Here is a 22,573-nt window from a genome sequence, read left to right as displayed (position 1 = left end):
TGTCTATGATTACCAGGCAAATGTGATATACATGGCAAGTTCTTAAGTTCAGGAGTCTTCAACATGATGCCCATCGATTCCAATATTTTCCTTTTGTACTTCCTTTATTATTTAATCGAAAATGAGAAAAGACAGATTTAAAATCAGAAATTGTACTTGCCCCCCCCAGCACTCATTTTGGCACCCCCCAGCGCTCATTTTGGCACCCACCAGTGCTGTGCCCAAGGTACATGCCCCAGTTGCCCCCCCCCCAGTTGCAGCCCTGCTCCCATGTGCCCAACAAACGGATCTCAAAAAAGAAAGACATGTTTTAGATGGCCTGAATGTCCAGGCAAATTCATATCAAGATACAGAGTCTCTCAGATAATTAGGTCCTCTGTTGTTTTGGGCTTTAAACCAACACCTTACATTGTGTTCAGTAAACAACTGACAACTGACATGGGTATAATTCTGAATTCTGAATTATGCACCAGTGAGCAGGCTGGTTGCATTTCATGTCAAGGGAAGCTTAGAGCCAGTTCTCAAGGATACCCCCATATGGAAACTTTCTGGAAATTTGCTGAAAGCAAGTGGCCATGAAGGGTATTCAGTATTCAGTTAGAATTCCCCTGCCCCCATGCTAAAGCAGAAGAACAAAGCAATCCAGCTGCTTTGAAAGAGCAGGAGCTTGCACTGAAAGCCAGGGTAAACGCAAGGGCAGCCAGGGAGAACAAGACGCTTTGTTTGAACGAGGGAAGTCTCTGGCTGTGGGGATGATGCCGGCAGCGGTGCAAGCGTCTGGAGGCTGGAGTGCTGACTCAGAGAGCCCTGGGAGGCACAGGAGCCCCGGTGGCTGGCATTTGACCTTTGGCACCCTTTGCTTCCTCCTCCTTCCTGCCCAGAGCCCCTTGTGCTTCCCAGAGGGAGGAGAGTCCTGGCTCCTCAAGTTCTTGATTGGCTAAGAAAGTCAAGTCTAGCCCAGAATAAAAAGTAAGAGGGAGCATCTGGTCGGCCCGCCGGCCACCCTCAGGATGAGTGCCTTGGCCTTCTACCGCGGCATCTACACCCAGAAGCACTTCCAGCAGGTCTATGGGGTGCCGCCGGAGCCAGAGAGCAGCCTAGCAGGGATGCTGAAGGGCAGGCTGAGCCGAGGCTGCCGGTGCTCCAAAGCAGCAGCCTTGCACTTGCTTAGAAGCAGGCTGCCCGTGGCAAGTTGGCTGCCCAAGTACCAGCCGAAGAAATGGCTTTTGGGGGACCTGCTGGCGGGCTTAACTGTGGGCATTGTACACATCCCTCAAGGTGAGTTTGTGTGCCTCTGTGGGCGTACAGGGGTGCAATTCATTGCAGGGACAATCACCTCATATAACAGAAGGTGAACAAAGGACTTTAACTTGAGAGCTTGTAGTCATGTGCCCAAGAATTTTGCAGCCTGAACAGGAGCAGCAGTTCTTTCCTTTCGGAAAGGTCTATTGAACTGTGAAAATTTGGGCATGGGCAAACAATACACTTGACTTTGGCATCATTTCTGCTCCATACATGTCCCTCCATTGATCTCTATTTCTCCCTCTTCCCCAAAGATTGTTGTTGCTTTTGTTGTTGTTCCAAAATCAGTCTCAAATACTTGATTTCTGTTTTCCTCCCACAAGGCTGACAGGGATTTCCTATTTCTGACCTCCATTGGGGGGGGATCTCTCATTCTCTCTCCCCCCACCTCCAGATTCTGATAGCTGCTCCAGTCCTGGGGAGGGGGATGTTGTCAACTTTCTTGTGCTTCCAAACCAGTCCTATGTTCTTCCTAAGGGTCTGGTCTCTATTCTCCTTTCTACTTGGTTTCTGATGTCTGCATCTGCCTGCCTTCCCTTATTCCCCAAAGCACTCCCTGATTCCCTGCACACAGTCTCAAATCTGGGTCTCTAAGTACCTTCCTTGTAATTCAAATCTCTACTGTTCCTCTAACCATCTCTCCCCTTCCACCCCTCCTTGGTTCTTCCTCTTTTAGGATTTTTGATTTGTAACTTCTCTTGGCACACCTTGTAGTAATTGCCTAGTTTCTGATGGCTGCCTTTCTCTGCACACTTACCAGGGAGGAAGACTTATGGGTCCCACTTGTCTAAGAAATTGCACACAGGGTGGGTAGTGGGTCTTGCCCCAAGGATTGTTCTCTAGGTTGTCCTTGTCTCTCTGGTGAGAGTCAGGAGACTGCAGCTGCCTGGTGCAACAGGTTAAAAACAAAGTAAAACAAGAAGACCCAGTGCCCAGAGGTTTTTCTGCCCTGAACTGGATCAATGCCTTGCCTGCCCTCCTGCTTGTCCCTTGCCAGCCCAGCCTTTGGCAAGGCAGCCGAGCTGGCATTAAAGCTGTGTGCACTGCCAAGTCCCCAGCCAGGACTGCTGTTGCATGTCATCCTCCATCTGCCGACAGAGAGAAAGAAGGAGGCTTTGCCAGTCGTTCATAGGTACCATCAAAGAAGGTTGGGGGTGCTCCAAACAAACCTTGAGTGGTGTGAGAGAAGCTATTTTCCTGTTAAGATACCACATTCAAAATCCTGCATTTCTGTTTCCAGACAGTGGTGGCTGATTCCATGAAGTAATGCAGCACTTTCAACACTTTAAAGATAGAAGAGTTCATTAACTCTTAAACTTCCAGAGACCAGAGTCCACTTCTGGCCTGTGACCAGAATGGAGTCAACTCTATTATAATAATTAAAGCAGGAAGATAAGTGGCCTTTCCAAGATTTCCCACCCAAGCTTTGAGCAGATCATATAGGAAGTCGTGTTCAGGCTCCCTGCATTGGGGGGAAAGCATTTGATGTGGTTATGGAAGAATTTCATTTATATCTATGAAACTTGGGAAATAGCCTTGTCTCAAAGTTAAGTAACTTTTTTCAAGGAGTGCAACTGGGTGATACTTGTTATCTGAATGTCAGGAATGGGAAGCCTAGAAAGGATTCTCTATTATCGGAAGCCATATTTCTGAATCCAAATATTTGTTGGTTACGGATACTCAGTACAAGAGTGAGAAAAGTGCTCTGCACATGGACAAAGATAAGTGAACTTTGAGCTCAACTGAAGTATCAGGAGATACTTCCTGGGTGCTGTGGACTTCAATCACCCAGTAAAGCCACTGACAAGGAATAATGGGAGTTGTAGTTCAACATCCCCATGTGGCTGCAGGTGGCTTGCTCCTGCATTAGGTTATTATTCGGTCAATTCTTTAAACCAGGGTTAAGTCCCATATTACTGGAAAAGTGAAATAGTTTATTCCCACTCAGAGTTGGCTGTTGCCCTCTCTACTCCACCACGTTACAATAAGAAGGGCAGAGGATAGAGCTAAGGCCCTCTTCCCCTACTATTGCCTCAGAGGAACTGGCGATGTCAACAGTGCTTTAGCAGGGCAACCAGGCCTACAATTTGGGGTTTGTGTTCTTGGAAATCAGCATTCCTGTCCCAATAGTTTGCCCTTGGCTTTTCAGCTCATGGGGATTCTACAACTCTTTCTGTTTGTTCTTTCTACAGGAATGGCCTTTGCTCTGCTCACTTCAGTAGCTCCAATCTATGGGCTCTACACTTCGTTCTTCCCTGCCTTGCTGTATATGCTTTTTGGGACAGGGCGTCATGTGTCCACAGGTAGGGGTGCTGCAAGATACGGGACGCTTCCAGATGACAGCTTTCTGTCTCCTAGCTCTTTGGAATCCTGTTTAAATTGCCTTCCCCAAAGTGATCTGGAATGCTTTGATTGTTTACAAATCTATTCTGACATCCAGACATGATGAACACAGTTATGTTAACATTTCTGCAAATCCATAGACTTCCTAGAGCTGAAACAGGCAAGTGAAACAGGCTCACTTGCCAGCTAATAACTAGTCCTCTCTCTTGGGATCTGGTTTCTTCCTTGTGTTCCAGAAAATAAGAGAATAAATTTCTAGCACTTTGTGTGTGTGTGTGTGTGTGTGTGTGTGTGAGAGAGAGAGAGAGAGAGAGAAAATGAGAAATGTTTACTGTATTTCATGCCCCAATTTCAAGTGCAAGGCACCAAGATGCTGCTTCTGAAGCCACACTTACTGCTATGAAATGGCATTTCCCTGTCCACAGCTGCATCATGAGCGCCACAATATATCAAAATTGCTTGCATATGCATGCTTCTGGCTAACAACATTCTGATCAATGGGGGCTCATCTTGAATGAGTATTAGGACTGCACCTTCTCCAAGAAGACCTAACTGTCAGGATTCAGTAATTGTCTATGGTTTCTGGGTGGCAGAGTACTCTTTTGGGGCTTCTTGATGTAATCTTCTTTCACAGATCTACACTCATAACATAATACTTATAATGCTTAGGCTAACATTTAGGTAAGTATAATCTTATAAATACTTTACCTGAGCTTGAAACATGAGAACCTTCTGGTACATTGGATTGAGCTTTGAGTTGTGGAGGATGCTCAGGTCAAGTCCCTGCATTGGTTACTGCAAACATGTTGAGCTTTTATTGTCCAATCTCTTGCTTTATTCATAGAATATTATGGGAAATCCAGATGAGTTCATTCATTTTCCTGTTGTAGCTTTCCCATGTTTTCCAATCACTTCTTCAACCTTCCTTTCTTATCTCAGAAAATCTGTTGAGGGAAAGACAGGAGTGTCTTTTAATTAATACTGGGAATTGTCTGGAACTCCTTTTAGATATTACTCGTATGTATCAGCTTTTCTGCAAGATCCAGGGTATTGTTCAAGCCAAAGGTAACATCTATTGCTCTTGGTCCTGCGATGTGCCAGAGAGTGTTATGCAACACAGTAACACAGCAGGGAGAGGACATTTGCCATCCTTCACCTGTTTTGGATTCCAGTTCCCATAGTCCCTGGTTCCTTGCCCTGGCAGTTGGAATTGGTGGGTGTTTAGCCACAGAGACTGACTCCTTGCCTTCTTCATCCTCTTCCCACTCCACAGGCACATTTGCTGTGGTCAGCCTGATGACAGGCTCCATGGTGGAGCGCTTGGTTCCCATCCCCCAGCAGTCCAATGGCACGGGTCCTGTTGAAGTGGCCTTGTTGGAGAGAGAACGCATCGAGGTAGCTGCTGCCATGGCCTTCCTCATGGGGCTCCTCATGGTGAGTTCAGGGTGATGCTGTAACTCTATAGGGCCACACAGGGCTGTTCCACTGGGGAGGCCTTGCATGACACAAACAAGTGATTGTGTTATTGTGCTGTGAGAATGTTGGGTTGACAAATTAGAAAGATGTTCCTTCTGAACCTGGAGCTTTTATTTTTGCTCACTTAATGAATGGCTGTTTCACTGTCTAATCTTTTCTGCTTTCTCATTTTAGTAAGCTAAAGATTTTCAGTGCTTAATAAAAACACAATATTAATAAGGAATCATTATGAAGCAATATAAAAGTAATTTGACGCATTTCATATATTGTTTGATGATACTTGAAAAATGTTGAAGTTTACTTTTGTAATTTTTCTTTTATGATGATGTTGATGATTTCATTGTTATTGTTTTAATTTTCCTTGAGTTTAACAAGCAAACCAGAGCTAATAAAATATGTTTAAATGTTTTAATTTTAAAAAATCACCCAGAACTAATAAAATATTTTAAAATGTTTTAATTTTTAAAAACCACCTTGCGGTTTTTTCCTATTGTTATCTGTTTTGTAGAGTTCTGAAGTGAGGGCCAATGATTCTTAAAGTTCATTTAAGGTTATTGTCTAAAACTTTAAGTTCAGCAATCTGACACACATATATATGTACGTACACATATGCTTTGTTTGGTCCTCAAAGTCACTTCTGGACAGTGCCCTTTGGTTTATAAAAAGACATGACAGAAGGAAAAGGGGATTAGGAGAAAAAAAATATTAGGCCTAATCTACGTACTTCAAGTTTATGTTCATACAAGCATAAGAACTAGAAAGTTGCTTTATTAAAACAATGGCAGCTGAGATGTTTAAGAGAGTTTAAGATTCTTCCAACATATTTATAAGCCTTAAAATAAAGGCAGAAGAGATTTTTCCTAATTTTGCCTAGAAAGGAGCAAATCTCACATCAGCTCCATGTTGCATGGCTTTCTCTACCTGTGGAAAAGGTAAAACCAAGCCCTGCATCTTGGTTCAGGAAACTTCATATGACTAACCCTGACATCTCTTTCCTCAACCCCAGGTCATGATGTTTATGCTTCACTTGGGCTTCCTTTCCACCTACCTCTCGGAACCAGTAGTCAAGGCCTTTACTAGTGCTGCTGCCTTGCACGTGGTGGTTTCTCAGCTACAGAGCCTTCTGGGCATATCCTTACCACGCCCCAGTGGCTACTTTGCCATCTTCAAGGTATGGGGATCCACATTCTGAGGCCACCAGAACCATTTATGAAGAGGAAAGATGCCTCTCATCCCTAATCCACCTAATCCTGTTCTAATATATAGATGTTTGTTTCTCTAAGATACTGTGAATATATGCATCAGTTCTTTAGAGTAGGCCCATTCAAGAAACAGGCACTGCAGGGATTCCAGAAATGTTCTTTATTGTAATACAGGAAAATAACAGAATCTTGAAAGCCTGCTCAAGTTTCTCTCTGCCCCATCTTATACAAAACAAAATCAAGATGGGGTATTTTATTTATTCATTTGTTTATTTATTTTCTATCCTGTCTTTATTATTTTTTTTATAAACAACTTCAGGTGGCCAACATAGCTAATACGCCTTCCTCCTCCTATTTTCCCCACAACAGCAACCTTGTGAGGTGAGTTGGGCTGAGAGGTAGTGACTGGCCCAAGGTCACCCAGCCGACTTTCATGCCTAAGGGAGGCCTACAACTCACAGTCTCCTAGTTTCAAGGCCAGTACCTGAACAACTAGACCCAACTGGCTCTTTTTTGAAATTTTGAGTTTCTTTCTCATGCTTCCCTCTATCTCAGGACTGGGTAATCTCTTCTGCAAGCCCCCCTTAACAGCTGTCCTGTGCCTTCCCCAAGGTCCGCATTACATTCCTTTTCAGTACGTTTTTCTTAGTTTGGCCATGGTTCCTCTTTCCTTCCCTCACCAGGGTACTTTAGGCAAAATGCAATGGATCCTCAGCTTTGCTGAACCAGCCTACCAGCACCCATAGTGATTGTTGCTTGGAGGGTTCAGTAAATTTGGCAGCTGCCTTCTCTTCCCAGGCTGCTCAGTGGGCATATGTTAAATTCTGTTTGTTCAGTGGGAACATCTCTGTGTTGTTCCCTAGACACTGGCCTCTGTTGTGGAAGAGTTGCCTTTAACCAACATGGCGGAACTGCTTATCTCAGGGCTCTGCTTAGCTGTGCTGGTACCTATCAAAGAAATCAACCACCGCTACAGTAGCCGGATGTGGGTCCCCATCCCAGGAGAGATCATCATGGCAAGTACTGAGCCTTTATCCTTTCAAATAAGCCACTTGACGGTCATATGCTGAGGGAACTCATTCCTTAACTTAACGAATGATGTGCGTAGAGTTCATTGCTTCCTTTGTATGTTTCTTGAAGTTATGAAAATATTTAGATTACAGACACAAATATAAACAAAGATAAACACACATTACACACACACACACAGTGGAGGCCAAGAGGAGAGATTAAAGGAACTGAGGAAGAGCAGGTGTTTGCCGATAGATGGACTGGATAGATAGATAATTGTCCCCACAGTGGGTTTGACAAGAAAAGCTGAGCATGATACTTAGGATTGAACTAGAAATGATGTTAAGCATTCCTTTGCATTTAACTCATCATTTAAAAAACAAAGAAGCAAACAAATAGCTATGGAAAGATCTTTGGGCTCATCCTCATATCCACCTAACCGTGGCACCAGTGTGGCCTTGAAACAGCTTCGAGTTGCCTTAGTTGTTCCAGTTTTAAGGAGGTGTTTTCCCTATTCTTCTGACCCAGTTTGCCATTGACACAGTCTCGCATGCTTCATCCATGATGTAGTTGCTGACATGATCAGGGATGGGCTCCGCCCAGCTCCTATTGGCCACTTTAGGCACACCCTCCAGTCACTGGAAACTGCCCCTCATGGCCATTTTGTCTTGGGCTGCAGGAGAGACTGGACACCTGACCTTTGCAGAAGTATCTGCATTTGTCAGGTCCTCCATGGACTCCTTATAAACACAGGTTTAGCATATGTCTGAAAGAATACTGGACCTGTGCTTGGAAAACAGGACTTGCACCGTTTTGAGAAAAAGCTAGGAGTATGCTGCACGGAGAGTTGATTAAAACCAGGAAAGATAGCTAAGTTCTGGCAGCTATAAGTTGCTGGTTCTGTCACTACTGAGCACATTAAAGATTTTCCACTGCTTCTGTCAACAGTGGGTTTTCTATGGTTGTACTTTGACTGGTTTTATCACAATGGGAGCGGGTGGTGCCATTTTGCCTACTCCCTTCTGGATGCAAGGCCATCTGCAGGCTAGTTCCAGATGCTACCAGCTTTGAGGACTCAATTGGATATACTGCCAGCACTGCCATTCTGTCGCAGCATTATACACCCCTTGCCCAACATAAACACAACTTACGTAATGCTTGATCTTCTTTTTAAAGAGTAGAAGCCTGCTCTAGCTGACATAGGAAAAAATCCTTAGTTCAGTATTCATCCTTGTTATACTTAATAAATTCAAGTTGCCCTCTTGCAGCAAAATATATTTGAGAGGTAGATCAATATACTTGGAGAGAATTGATTTTTCAGATCTCCAGATATTAACAACTGCAATCAATGTTTTCAAAGAGTATGGGGTTGTGGTTTTTTTAAATAAAGATGATGTGGGTAGCACTCCTTTTAATTATCTTACCAATTTGACTTCTTGCAACAGGTACTGCTTGCCACAGGAATCTGCTTTGCTTCCTCTCTGAACACCCACTATAATGTACAGATTGTTGGGCACCTCCCAGCAGGGTAAGATCCTTTCCTATCTCCATTTTCCCCCATTTTGCATGTTGGCTAAAGGCAAAGACACTGCCACTCTATTGGCACGGCAACAGAAATGCAGCTTCCTGTCTTAGCCTGATGCTCCGGTTTAGACCACATGGTGGTAAGCTCAGCCCTGGAGATGGATGGTGGGGAGGGGCAATTAATGGTCTGTTTCCCAGCATCTAGTGATTCCCCTTCCACCATTCTTTCATGCAGGTTCCCACAGCCCCAGCTCCCAGCTCTGCATCTGCTGCCCCAAGTGTTGGGTGATACGGTGGCCCTCGCTTTCGTGGCCTACGCCATCTCAGTGTCACTGGCCATGATCTACTCTGAGAAGCACCACTATGCCATTGATCCCAACCAGGTGGGTGCCCATCCTGGGAGCCTGGGTCTCCTCAAAGGGAGAAATAGAACTTGGAGACTTCCAGCCAAGGAGTCTGCCTACCAGCCCATCCCCTTTTGTTTATCAATCCTGCTTTAACTCCTTGTATCCTGAAGAATCTGGTTTTCCCAGAGTCCTTCTTTCTTATATTTTCTGTGGGAATGGAAATCAAACGCCACAACTGAACTATAACTTGATAGCCAGCTTGAATCGGCTTCTGATTCTGAGTTGTGGTTTCAGATTGCCATCAGTGGACAGACAGAACAGGAGCTACACAGTTCTTGATTCTTTTTCACTGGACTTGAAAGATGTGTCATGAAGCCAGTGCTAGGCCAATGGGGCGGCACACTAGAGATTCAGGAGTAAAGGGAGCCTCCTATTCTTGTCCTTTCTACATTGTGCTCTTGCTCTGGAAATGGCAGCTTTCAGTTGGGAATTTGAAGTTTAGGGCTGAACATTGCTGTAGAAGTTTCTGTAGTTGGGTTCTGCACCACCCATTTTTTTCCAGCCATGCTTGAGGTACTGTTGAAAGCAAAGCAATTGATGTTTCTGCATCTTCATTGTTGAAGATGGTGGGGCTTTACATGCAACATATTAAATGTTCCTCAGGTTGGAGAAGGTTGCCTTATGGGCAATCGTTCATTCACATTCACTTTAACAGGCTTTGGTTAAGCACTAGAGGAAGACATTTCTAAGCCAAATCTCACAGTAGTCAATCCAGGACAATCAAAACCAACCCACCTTATCTCTTACAACTCCCAAATAGCTTTTCCAGTTGAGGAACACCGGAAACTATACTTCTCTGAGATTCTTACTGTGATCTTTGTGAATTCCCAGTTATTTGCAGAATTCCTTGGGAAAAAGGGAGATTAGATAATAAATCAGATTAAAACTGGGCTCTATTTGTACTGTAGAACAACCAGAGACCAACCTGCTCTTGTTCTCTGTTATTCTCACAGGAGCTTCTGGCTCATGGTGTTTCAAACCTAGTCTCTTCCCTGTTCACCTGTTTCCCCAGTTCAGCCACTCTGGCTACAACCAACATTTTGGAGAGTGCTGGTGGACACACACAGGTACTTGGATTAGTAGTACAACTTGCCTTATATTCCATTTCGTTTTGCTGTCAGAAACAAACAGCAGATCACTTGAGAAATAAAAGGAAGATCAGAGCACTGAGTGAAGTACATTGGCAAGAGTGTGAAGGAATGGTGGGCTTTGTTGTGGATGTGGGGATGTGGGCAGCAACAGTTCCTGGGATGATCAGCCAACTTCAGTTCCTGCCAGGGCTTTGCTGTCTTTAACACCTGCACCATGAACAGAGATGAATTCCTCTAACAAGGAGATTCACTGACTTGGAGGAGGAGCTTCAGCTACAAGACTGCTAATTATATAGCTGCCAACCAGGAAATAAAAATAGTTAGCAAATATGATGGTTGGTTGGGTCGTGGCACTCCAGCTTTAAGTGAGAGGCATCAATAGGCCTTCCTTTTACCATTGCTGCATTTCCATGCTGGAGGAAAAGCATCTGCCTCTGATGAAGCTGTTACATGTACAGAGCTTCTGTCTGAACTTGAAGTGTGAGCCTGTCAGCTTTGGTACTTGATCAGCAAGATATAACTTTAAAGAGTGCAGAAATGTTTGCATACCTAATTTCAAATTGCATGAAATATGTTCCCGTATCCAAGATTAATCTGGATAATGGTCCCAATTTAGCTGGAGTTCTATACTTTAGAGGGGCAGACTGATCCTGTTGCTCTTGTAGAAGCAGGCCAACATTGAAGTCCCTTAGGAATAAAGGCTAGAAATGAGGGCAAGAGAAGTTGGTCTTCTCAATAGCCTCCTGCCTTTGTTTGTTTTAAATCTTTCTCAAAGAGAGAAAAAATATTTACATCGGCTTAAGGACTGCTCTACAAATTTCTCTGGATCAGGAACATGATAGAAAGCAAGGAGGGCTTGGATCCTTGGCCTTGGATCTGTAGCTTCTTCCTTCATGCCCTCTGGCCAGTCTACACCATACCACTTCCTCCTACCTGATGTTGGAATTTCCAATATGGGGAAAAATGGTCTCAGAGCCTGGTGGAGAGAAAGGGTTTTAACTAGATTTTCCCATCCAAAATGAAGCTCTCTCTTACCAGTGTCAGAGGGAGAAATCTGTCCCATCTATGGTCCATGGAATGCTATCTGGAGAGCCAACGGATTGTGATGTATTAGCATAATGGTGAATAAAGATCTATTAGTCTATTTGATACCACAGTTTCTTCTCTTCCTCTTGGGTAATATGTAGTGCAAAGAAAACTTGGCTCTTTCTGCTTGGTTCCCTATAAACGTACTGTCTTTCTGTTAGTCTGCCATGACTTAACCAGCCTTCCTTATCCACAGCTTTCTGGACTCTTCACCAGTGCCATTGTCCTGGTTGTATTAATATGGATCGGACCACTCTTTCATTATTTACCAAAGGTGAGCTAGATGCAGGAATGGGTTGAGGGAAACCCAAGGAGAAGTTCTCTTTTCCTAACTAATCCTCAAACAGGAATAAATTATGCACATATATCTATTAAGTGCCTGTTGTATGTGTAATTGGGTTAGCTTTGATAAATTATTGTACACTGATGCTACTGGGTTTCTTTAGTGGACATTTTATTTATTTACTTACTTACTTGTGGTTAACCCAAATCCCTGGTAAAATGCTAGTGAAGTGTCTCAAGGAGGGCCACTGTGCCTTTAACAAGAAGCTTCCTCCTTGTGACCTTGGCCTTGGGTTGCTTCCTTTTCATCGGACCTCTGGAATTTCTGGTCAACTGTCCCTTGATTGTCCCTCAGTCAATCAGTTCTTGGGTGTGGGTAGGTTCTAAGAACTAATTTCCTTCCAGTAATGGTTTTCTTTGTGAAATAGCACTGTTTCAGAATTTAAAAAAAAAAAAGATGTTGAAAGAAAACCATCAGCAATTAAAGCTGTCATTTTCAGGAAATGGGAGAGAACTATTTAAGAATAAATTCAGTGGAAATTCAGTAATGTTGTATCTTTGTTGAACAGAAAACAGTTATATGAGACTGAAGCTACAGGAAAGAAATTTTCCAAGTAAAACTGCAGGGATTATTTTGGGGTGGGGGGTAGGGGGTACTGAGTGAGGCTTGTTTTTTTCAAAAAATGTAATAGGAGAATTTTAAGCACAGACATGGCTTCCAGTTTGTGTTGTATATATTCTGAAGCTTTGACCCAGGAAGTAGCACTTCAGTTTTCATACCGGGCAATTTAGGATGCCAAGAGGTGAGAAACTGGCATATTTTCCAAACATTGTTATGACTTGTGGTTACAATAATAAATTTATGTATGTATATACTTACAGTACTTACTTACTTGCTAGGCATATTTCAAATGCTGTCTTTGAACACTTTTATTTGAGGTCCTCATACCTGTAAATGGCTCCAACATCACATCACTCATTCTAGATGCTGGTGAATTCCCACTGAGGGTTTAAAATCTTTCTCCTTAGCAGGAAAGAGGAACAGCTGGGACAGCTAATGAAAGAGAGCCAGTTTGGTCTAGTGATTAAGGTTCTAGACTAGAAACCAGGAGTCTGTGAGTTCTAGTCCCGCCTTAGGCATGGAAGCTGGCTGGGTGACCCTGGGCCAGTCCCTCTCTCTCAGCCCAACTCAGTGCATTGTAGACTAGCCTCCTCGTGGTGCACCACAGCTAAATAGTCTACACATCTGGCTGCTGGACCTCACAAGGATTCCCCAGCAAGAAAAAGCAGCATGAACACCAAACTGCTATGCCATACGATTAAAAAAAAAAACTAATGAAAGGTGGACAAGAAGATGGGAATGGGGCTACTTTGAACAAGGGAGAGGGGAAACTCTGCTGTCGTTGAGGGAAAGGACAATAAGTGTAGTTACTCTAGACAAAGGTCTGTGTTTTTAGACAGACACATTACGTTATTTTCTGCTTAAGTGAGTACAGTTTGTTTTCCAGCTTCTGTTTTCCTGTAATCATGTTTTGGTTCATTAAAATAATAATTTTCTACACTTGACTGATCTGCTTACTGAAGTCTAGGCTCTTGAGTACCACATGACCCAGTGGAAGGGAGATTTCCTATTCCTATTTTGTCCTAGGAAGGAGCAAACCCACAATTCACACTGGGGGTAGCAGCGTATTAATAAAGGAGGAAATTGCTACACCAAGAAGACCTTGGATGGCATTGGGGAGGGGGCGTGTTTGCCAGGTGACCAAGAGGAGAGATGGGATGTGAGCAGGAGAGGACAGGTCCATCCCGCTAGTCAATCTTGACCTATCCTGAAAAGACAGAGTGCCTTGATGTGATACCTGCTTCCTCTTTCGTATCTAGGCTGTCTTGGCTTGTATCAATGTCACCAGTCTTCGACAGATGTTTCTGCAGTTCCGGGACTTGCCTGAGCTGTGGAGGATCAGCCATGTGGACTTTGTAAGTGGCAAGGGCACCTGGAAATCCACTAATTCTGATATGTAGTTATGAAAAATTAAGCATTATATGTGTTCCTTCTCCTATAACTGTTGATATAGGTGCTCAACATTTGCCTTTGGAATCTATTGTTGATCTTGTTATTGAACTGCTTCTGTTATATTGCCATTCCTTTAAATTATGAACTGTGAAGGCAATGCATCATTTAAAGCTGTGGTAGGCTGGAGGGGAATGGTCTCCACTGACCCACTTGGAACTGGCTATGCTGGTTAGGAATTGGGTGGCTCTATTACTATTTTTTCAATTCTCTTACAGGCTGTGTGGGTGGTCACATGGCTTTCTGTGGTGGTGCTCAATGTGGACTTTGGCCTGGCAGTGGGGGTTGTGTTCTCCATGATGACTGTTGTATGCCGCACACAGAGGTAACTTCATACTAGTTGTCCTTCCTCTGCTGGGTTCTCTGGCTGAGTGCTGGATTAAACCCTGCTGTTGGGATCCAAGGTCCTCTTGTTAAGTGTGCCCAAAAGACCATAGGGTAGCACCATTCTTGAAAGGGGATCAGTATAATAATGGGGATTTTCTGCCCCACCTCTTGTCCTCAGCCATAGGCCTGGGCTAAGTCCTCCTTGGTTTCCAAACATCCATGGAAATATGCAGATAATCCTTTAAGAATGTATCCTTTTGGGATGCTGTCTCTGCCCTGACCCCAATGACCACCAAAATATCTGCATGCTTCTGGGGGCAAAGGATGTTCTACCCAATGTAATACCACTTTACTCTCCATGCCTTTGTTTTTTCCATTTTACAGGGCTGAATGCTCTGTGCTGGGCAGAGCAGCTGATACGGAAATCTACAAGCCTGTCAAGTACAATAGCAAGGTAAAAGTGGTGGCAATTGTTCCTGCTTACCTGGCTGGGAGAAAGTATCCCTGAACCCAACAGGACTAACTCCTGTGCTGATATGTATAGCGGCTGCCTTAATATAGGGTCATCTTGCTTTAGAACAAGATGAGGTTCTTTTATTCTTAAAGAAGGGAAATAACTCTTTGAATGAGAACAGGTTGTTATAATGTCCTAATTCTAGAACTTCAGAGATCTACCCAGAAATGTGATTTTATTGCATATACCTTAACAAGGACATTTTATTTATCTTTAAGGGAGAAGGATGCTTGCACTACTGTGCAAGCCTTGCTCACAGTCACTCATGCCTTGGTCACTTCCTGTTTGGATTACTGAAACACACTGTAGGTGGGGCTGTCCTTGAAGACCACCCGGAAGCTACAACTGGTCCAGAATGCGATGGCTTGTGCAGTGATGGGTGCTCCTAGGTTTACCCATGTAACACCTCCATTGCGCAAGCTGCAGTGGCTCCCAATTTTCTTCCGGGTGCAATGCAAGGTGCTGGTAATTACCTTTAAAGCCCTACATGGCACAGGGCCAGGCTATCTGCAAGACTGTCTCTCCCTAAGGACATCTACCAGATCAGATAGGGTGGGAACACTTCTAGTCCCTTCCCTTACACATTGCCATCTTATGGGATTTAGGAAGCGTGCCTTTTCCGTGGCAGCCCCAACCTCATGAAACACCCTTCCATCTAAAGCTTGGCAGGCCCCCACCCTCCTAGCCTTCCAAAAAGCACTTAAGATCTACCTTTTCCCACAAGCACTGGGATAGGGTGAGATTGATGAGACGACTTAGTGATGGACTGCATGTGAAAGTTTAACTTTTGAGCCAGGTTTTTAATGTTTGTGGTCTTAAAAGATAGATGTCTGTAAAGGATATATTGATGTTATTTTAACTGTTGGTTGGGAGCCACCCAGAGTTTGATATAAGATGGGTGGCTATATAAATGTGTAATAAATAAAATAGTCTGTAATAGGAGCATGACAATGATGAATGCCCTCCAATTTGTGCCCTTCAGAAGTGTGGGGTTACATCCCCCAATCATCTTCATTCATTCCTTTGGGTAGGTCCCTGGTTGCAGTTGACCATGAATGATGGGGTTTGTAGCCTAAGTCATTTGGTAGGTGCCAGGTTGGAGAAGTCTGCCGTATACCTTCCCAGACCCAGTGGATGATATCTATTCCATTTATCTACAGTATTCTGTTTCTTCTTCTTAGTGCTTTGAGATCCCGGGTGTGAAGATCTTGAGCTACCAGGCCCCCATCTATTATGGAAACCGCAGTTTCTTTAGAGATATTGTCAGCAAACTTGTGGGGCTGCAGCGAGACTGGGAACAGCCTAAGGATCCACAGTCTAACAGCAGGATCAGAATGGACATTGCTACAGTGGTAAGATTCTTGGTAAAAGAGTTGATATTGGGGAGGGGGGAGAGATCAAGTATTGTGGGTTCCGTTCAGATCAAGTCAAGTTGACCCAAATGTTAATCCAGCCAGGTGGTAGAGTGCTCATGGAACTAAAGGTCATCTAGTGCGTGACCTGGAGGAAGAGATACTATTTTAAGCTTTTTTAAACTGAATATCTGATCCTGGAGTCTTGGATGTCCTTAAGACTGATGTTGTTTTGTAAAAAAGTAAAGTTTTGTTCCATCTGCATTCAGTCTTTAGATTAGATCAGTTTAGATTTAAGAGGTCCTTGAATTTTATTAATGGCTTTTAAGGATATAATTTTAACTATTGATGCTGAGCTTTTTCTTTTGTCTCTTTCGCATTTCCCTTTGTTGTATCGGAGTCTGTCAAGACTGGATTGGATTATACATATTATAAAAAAACAAATCCATATTACTCTTTTTTACATTTTGCACATAGCTGACACTCAGTTGAGTCTTATCTCAATCCTGAAATGAAGCAATGTCTTCTGTCCCATCTGAGACAACTGGGTTGATTCAAGGGCTCAGAACTGGTTATACACTCTAGGCAGCTCGGTCCTCCAGCCCAGAGGAACAGCCAGGGAGTCAGAGGTATTTTCAGTGAGGGGGTCAAAAAATTCAAGATGGTGGCCACAACCTTGCAATCAAAGTCCCACCCTTTTTACGTGCATTAGGACATATGTAAAAGAAGGGGTGGGATTTTGACTGCGGGGTTGTGGCCACCATCTTGACTTTTTTCCACCCCCAGACACCCCTGCACAGGATTCAGAAGTGCAGCCAGAGAGGCCCCTCTATATCTGCCACCCAAGCTGATGGACTCCCCGCCAGATGGTAAAACTAGCCCAGAGTACAGCAGCTACCTGTCAATGTTGTAGACTGCATGCTAGCTGACTTGATTCTATGCCCATAAGACATAACAAGGCCCATTGAACCCAAGGACAAACTAGAGATGTGAGCTTTTGCTAAACCTCAGCTTCCTGTTTGCTCTAGGCCAAGGGTGAGGGTCAACAAACCATGAGACAAACTCTTATGGTTGATCAGTCATTTTCATTTGGCAGGTTAGGCGAAACAGGAGCGATTGAAATGTGTGTCCCCTCCTGTAAAAATTATGTTGGCTCAATTATAAGCGAGTGAATTCTGTATAGTAGCTCTTATATACGTGGAGATTAAGTGGGGCATAAGTCAAGATGTTGACTGTGTTTCACCCTGTGGGTAAGTCAAAGCAGTTACTCAAGTTGAACTGAATTTGAGGGTTGGTTTTCTGTGATAACTGACTTCCCATGCAAAGATCTTCAAAAGATCCTTGGTGGAAAACAGTCACATCACATGAGTAACTGTGTATGACCTCACTGTTAGAGGTTTTATTAGGGGTGAAGTGGAATATGTCAATTCTTTCTGTTTGTAAATGGAAATTAAATGTTGGGTTTTTCCCCTCTTTTTCTTTTTCCCTAGGAGAGCAGTGCTTGTGTCTTGGAAAAGAAGCTTAGCTCAGGTAACCACAGGTTAATTCCTTTTTTGTTCTTGGGCAATTTTCTTGTGTAAATATACATTTTAAACCCCAGGGTGGAAAATCTGCTGTACCCTTTCCTCAATTCTACAGAGGATAGAACATTCCAAATACAAACCATAATATTCCTTGCTTTTCAGTACTGTACAGCCAATACAATTTGCTAAACTAGCCTTCCCCAACTTCGTGCCTCCGGAGTCATTGAATTTCAGTCCCCATCCAGCTGGGGGTTATGGCAATTGAAGCCCATCCCATGTGGGAGCCCCAGGCTGAACTCTCTCTTTGTGCTTGTGTGCAGTTATTAGACATGGGTTCTAAGGATAATTCTCTTCTATATTGGGTGGATCAGGGAAGAAACGTATTAATCTTTTTCTTCTCTGCTGGTGTGAAAACCATCTGGAGAACAAAGTGCTCCTGGATGTGTGTAGGATAGCACATGGCAACTGTTAGAGTGGCTGCTGTGGAATCACAGTGGGTGAGGGTGGTTGATATGGGTTCTGTCTTATTTGCTTCTCCAGGCTTAGACATACAGGCTGTGATACTTGACTGCAGTGGAATATCCTTTGTTGATTCATCTGGGGCACGGCTCCTTATCCAGGTATCAACAGACAAATGTGTCTGTGTGTGAGTGCTGAGACTAAATCAGGACTGAAATCCAGAATGTCTCTCCAGATGATCTTTTCTTAGCTGGAGCCCAGGGTGTCTATCACACCCAGAAACAGTACTTGCAGCCCTCCCAAAATTAAAAATATAGATATTTTTACATTTTAAAATGGCTAGAATCTCACCAGACCCTACAAGTCCACTAGATCTTGTGGAGCAATCACTGAAATACCTTGAGATTTCCTCATCTCTTGATAGTTCAGGTTTTTTGGGAAGGGGGGATTGATGCTGCCTGCAATTTGGAAAAATTTTTGACCCCTGGCATTGGAGCTATCCATGATTCTCCTGCTTAGAACAGGAATGGGGAACCTCTTTTTGGCCAAAGGCCAGATCCACCTGGGCATTTTGTCAAGGACTACATGAAAGGGATGGATGGGGTCTGATCAAAGTGGATAAGGCTGCCCTTTCTCTCTTTTTCTGCCACTCCCCATAGCTCTTCTTTACAAATAGCTTTCCTTGCCTTTTAGGTGTGCGTGGAATGTCAAAAAGCCGGCATGCAGATACATCTGTCTGCCTGTAATGGTGAGTGAAGTAAGAAGGGCCATCAGTCTTCCTCTTATTCTAGTTCAGTGTTCCTCAGTCTGATGTCCTTCAGAGGCATTGGACTAGAACTCCAGTGGTCCCTAGTTGGAATCTATTATGGGGGCTTTAGTTCAAAGGGACCAGGTAGGAAAAAGCTACCCTAATTTACTTTTCTTTTTTTCAAAATCTAAATGTTAAGAAGTAGTGTATTTCATCAAGAAAGAATATACATTTAATTGGTGGATTTGGCCCACTTCACTTGTTCCTTATAAGCAAATCCAGTTGGCTACTGTCAATTCCCTCAGCAGGGAGCCACAGTGTATAAGAGAGATCCTGTACATTTCCTGCATTGATAGATTCTCATCTACAAAGGAGAATGGGTGATGTGGTCCTTTATTTGATGTAGACCCCAGGAACCTATTGCACAGGGTCTTTCCAACAAGTCACCTAACTTGGCATCACTGAAAGCCAAGGAGCTGAGTTGGTGGGTGTTTGAGTGATTGCATTGCCATCTTATTATATTTGTGTAAAAAAAAATCAGCCATTGTGGCTGTGATGGGGGATTCAAATCAAGATCCATAGACACCAGTTTTGGGGGAGTCATGGTAGATGTCCATCTCCAGGTCTGTGGTCTACCTACATTGAATCTTCCTCTTCTTACAGCCATTTTTAATAAATATTGTAGAAAGGAGACCTCCTGAGCAATGCTTTCACTTCAATAGGGCCCAGAAACATCCACAGGTTCTGATGCTTCTGTCAAAGTGAAGGAAGTAGCATCATATGGCACTGTAAGGCAAGCTCCACCCCTTTTGTATGGTCATGCAACATCATGACACACATATGGAAGAGGCTTGTGTCACAATGGCATGATGGTGCATTTGTCACTTGCTCCCTGCCCCCACCCCACCTGGTACTTTCACACTACAGTAGCTGTTTACCTGACCTGGCTTCACACCCCTGCGATCCCCTGCCATTGGCAGCCAAGGCCATTTACCTTCACTCCAGCTGTGGTGCAAGAGGAGCCACTCTGAAGCCAGTTTTCAGCTGGAAAGGCTGGCTAGTGTCACAGTTCCCCCAAGTGAAATGAGCAGGGGTGAAAGTGCCAAGAATCTGCCCCTTTCTCCCTCCTTTGTTTGGGTTTTTGCTCCTTTTCACGCTCTTCCTTTGGCGTGGAGTGGAGGAGAGAGAGTTCGTGACAGCTGGTGTGCAACAGGGATTTCTCCCTGCCCTCTCTTAGCACTTCTGAAAGGAATGTTGGAATGATAATCACAGATAGTTTCCAACTAGTTTTTGGGAGATTGGGCCTTGGAAAGGCAGTGATGTAGAAGGGCTCCAACTTGATCTGAAGGACCAGTTCACCCACCCATGTAACTACAGTATCAGATTTTTAAAAAATCCCATGATTCATGGCTCAGCGTATGTGAAGATTCTGTTGAGTTGTGGAAGTAGGAAGGGACCGTCACTGGTGTCCAGGAACTGTGCATATGCAAGTCACCTCCTGCTGAGCCCCACATGTGGCATGAGATCTGAGTGTCCTTTGTTTCTTCTTGTCCACCCAGCCAACGTTCTACAGACATTGAGTTTTTGTGGCCTCATGCATCACCTAACTCCCCAGCAGATTTTTGTCACTGTTCATGACGCTGTTTCCTACCTCCAGCAAACCACGGTAAGGGTCCCAGAGTCACTAGAGAAACAAGAAAGCCCCTTTCCCCCGTGGTTTCCATTCAGGCTGTTCTAGGGGGCACGGGGGTGGGGGAAGGGGGAGTATGGCTGGGTACTTGCGGCCCAGCTTTCAAAAAGCACATGGCTGTCATTTAGTATCCCACCCATAAGATAAATCTGCACATATAAGCTATTTAGCCTGAGCCTTAATTTTCTACATGGAGTGTGTGTGTTTAATGGGAGGAGCTTTACTTGAAGCAGTCCCCCCTCTGCAGTCTTGGTCAGCCCAGCCCAGTCTGCTACTTCAGATACTATTTAGAAGTAGGTCTTCCTTTCTTGGTGCTGCCTTATCTGGTCATTTTCAATGGCTATTGACAAGACCTCCCTTAGAGATTTTTAAAAGCAAGAGCAATTCATTGTGGCACCCCTAGAATGGGACATTGCCTGTGCAGAGCTAGATTCAGAAACAGAGGATTAGCCAGGAAATTGGCCATCATGCTACCATTTTTAAAGGGGAAATTCCAGGTACATGCCCCTGTTCTCGGCCCTTTTAGGTGGGGCAAGAACATTGCCCTTCCATTTCCTTTCTAACTAGAAACTAGCAGAATACTGTCCTCCACTGAGTTTTCTGCATCAGACACCTTGAAACAACCTTCTCCAACTTGATGTCCAACTGATGTTTTGTCCTTCGCTTTCCCTCTCCCCACTCAATGGCCACATTGGCTGGCACTGGTGGAAGCTGTAGTTCAGCTCATACAGCAGGTATCAGGTTGGAAAAAGCTGTCTTACAATCCATTATTTACAGACTTAGAACACTTGATCACCACCAGAATCCATCTGCTGCCCTTAACAGCGATCATACACACTGGGGGATCTCTGCCTCTCCCTGTGGAGGCTTGAGGCCCAGCGGCTGGCAGGCAACATGATCTGGAAAGTATCTTTTTTATGTGGCATAGTGCCTCACGGGTAACTGTGTTTGGTTTTTGCTCAGGAAAACATGGAACAGAAGGACCCAACCATCTGGGTATAACTTTTCTTCCTGCCAAGGGTGAAAGACCTACCAGGATAAAGGCCATCTAAGACCACAGAGATTCAGGAAAGGCAGCAGGCTGCCTATGAGGCCAAGATTTTCCTGCTCCTGGAAGGCCAGAGTGTCAGGAATGGACAGATGAGGAAAGAGCAGACTGGCAAGAAGAGCCAGGCCCTTAGATGCAGCTGTTCTTCCTCCTGCTGCAACCTGCATGGCCAGCAATAGCCTGAAGTAGTCCACAACTGCAGAGTCAGGGTTATTTCGCACTCCCACCTCTCCTGGTTCCTTTCCACTTCAACCCTTATCAGAAAATTTTAAGACACAACAGTGAAAAAAAATTAATTTTTAAAAATCCTTTATTACTCCCCCCCACTCCAATTGAAGTCATCACAGAATAAGTCATTGAGGCCAAAAGGAAGAGATGAGAGGGTTTCAGCCTGGAAAATAATGCAATGGGAGTTACAGAAAGGCTTGATTTCCAGAAACGAAAGGTAGCCAATTCTGTCAAAGTTCTCTTTTATACTGGGGCACCTTCTCTTTTCTTCCTATTCATTGCAAGATATTCTCTCAGACCAGAACTGGTGCTGTGACCAGTACGACAAAAGTGGAGAGATGCACTAACACAGCCTTTGATTCACTAGTTAGGTTCAGCCAACATGTTAAAATGTGGTTAATGAATTGATTCATGTTTTGGAGTTTGCACAATATATTGAATCATAAGTTAACCAAATGGGATTTATACCACACAGGCAGTCAACAAAACAAAACGACTCTCAACTAACTGAACGAACCCAACTGTTAGCCCTTTAACTGACTGGGTTAATTCTGCCAGGGTTTGGCATTGGATGGAGAGGGAGCTGTGAACCCAGTGGATTCTTTCCTCTGCTCTGGAGAAATGAGCTCACACCATTCAGTATAAAAGCAGAGATTTGCAACAATCAATCTGCCCTAGAGACCTACATTCCTCAGCCTGCACCTCTCTTTAGTGGGTGGGCATACTCACAAATAACTGCAGGTTCTTGTAAACACCCAGAACCGGGAAAACACTCCTTGGTTAGATTATTGCTCTGCACTTGCAACTGTAGATCTCCATCCTACTTATTCAGCCTATACTACAGAAGGCAACCTTGGATGACAGAAGGCAAGAGCGACCATGGGCAAGG

At 44.1% G+C, this 22,573-nt stretch overlaps 1 protein-coding gene across 2 annotated transcripts; it reads left to right on the top strand.

Annotated features, from left to right (window-relative positions):
• The first annotated feature begins 1,009 nt into the window (after positions 1-1,009).
• On the top strand, positions 1,010-22,169 carry LOC134490685 (solute carrier family 26 member 10-like). 2 transcript variants are annotated; one of them, XM_063293899.1, is made up of 18 exons: positions 1,010-1,278; positions 3,495-3,605; positions 4,919-5,079; positions 6,128-6,292; positions 7,187-7,339; positions 8,780-8,862; positions 9,094-9,241; positions 10,219-10,332; positions 11,639-11,716; positions 13,606-13,701; positions 14,014-14,120; positions 14,507-14,576; positions 15,818-15,988; positions 17,479-17,518; positions 18,052-18,131; positions 18,664-18,718; positions 20,278-20,384; positions 21,372-22,169. In XM_063293899.1, the coding sequence occupies exons 1-18, from the start codon at positions 1,011-1,013 to the stop codon at positions 21,408-21,410; spliced, it is 2,046 nt and encodes a 681-aa protein (XP_063149969.1). In that variant the 5' UTR covers position 1,010; the 3' UTR covers positions 21,411-22,169. The 2 variants fall into 2 exon arrangements, with proteins under 2 accessions (XP_063149969.1, XP_063149970.1); XM_063293900.1 differs by lacking the exon at positions 7,187-7,339.
• The last annotated feature ends 404 nt before the right edge of the window (positions 22,170-22,573 follow it).

This window comes from Candoia aspera, chromosome 2 (assembly GCF_035149785.1).
Source record: "Candoia aspera isolate rCanAsp1 chromosome 2, rCanAsp1.hap2, whole genome shotgun sequence".
NCBI classification, from domain to species: Eukaryota; Metazoa; Chordata; class Lepidosauria; order Squamata; family Boidae; genus Candoia; species Candoia aspera.
The sequence above is the reverse complement of the archived record's forward strand: the minus strand, read 5'-3'. Positions and strand labels throughout refer to the sequence as shown.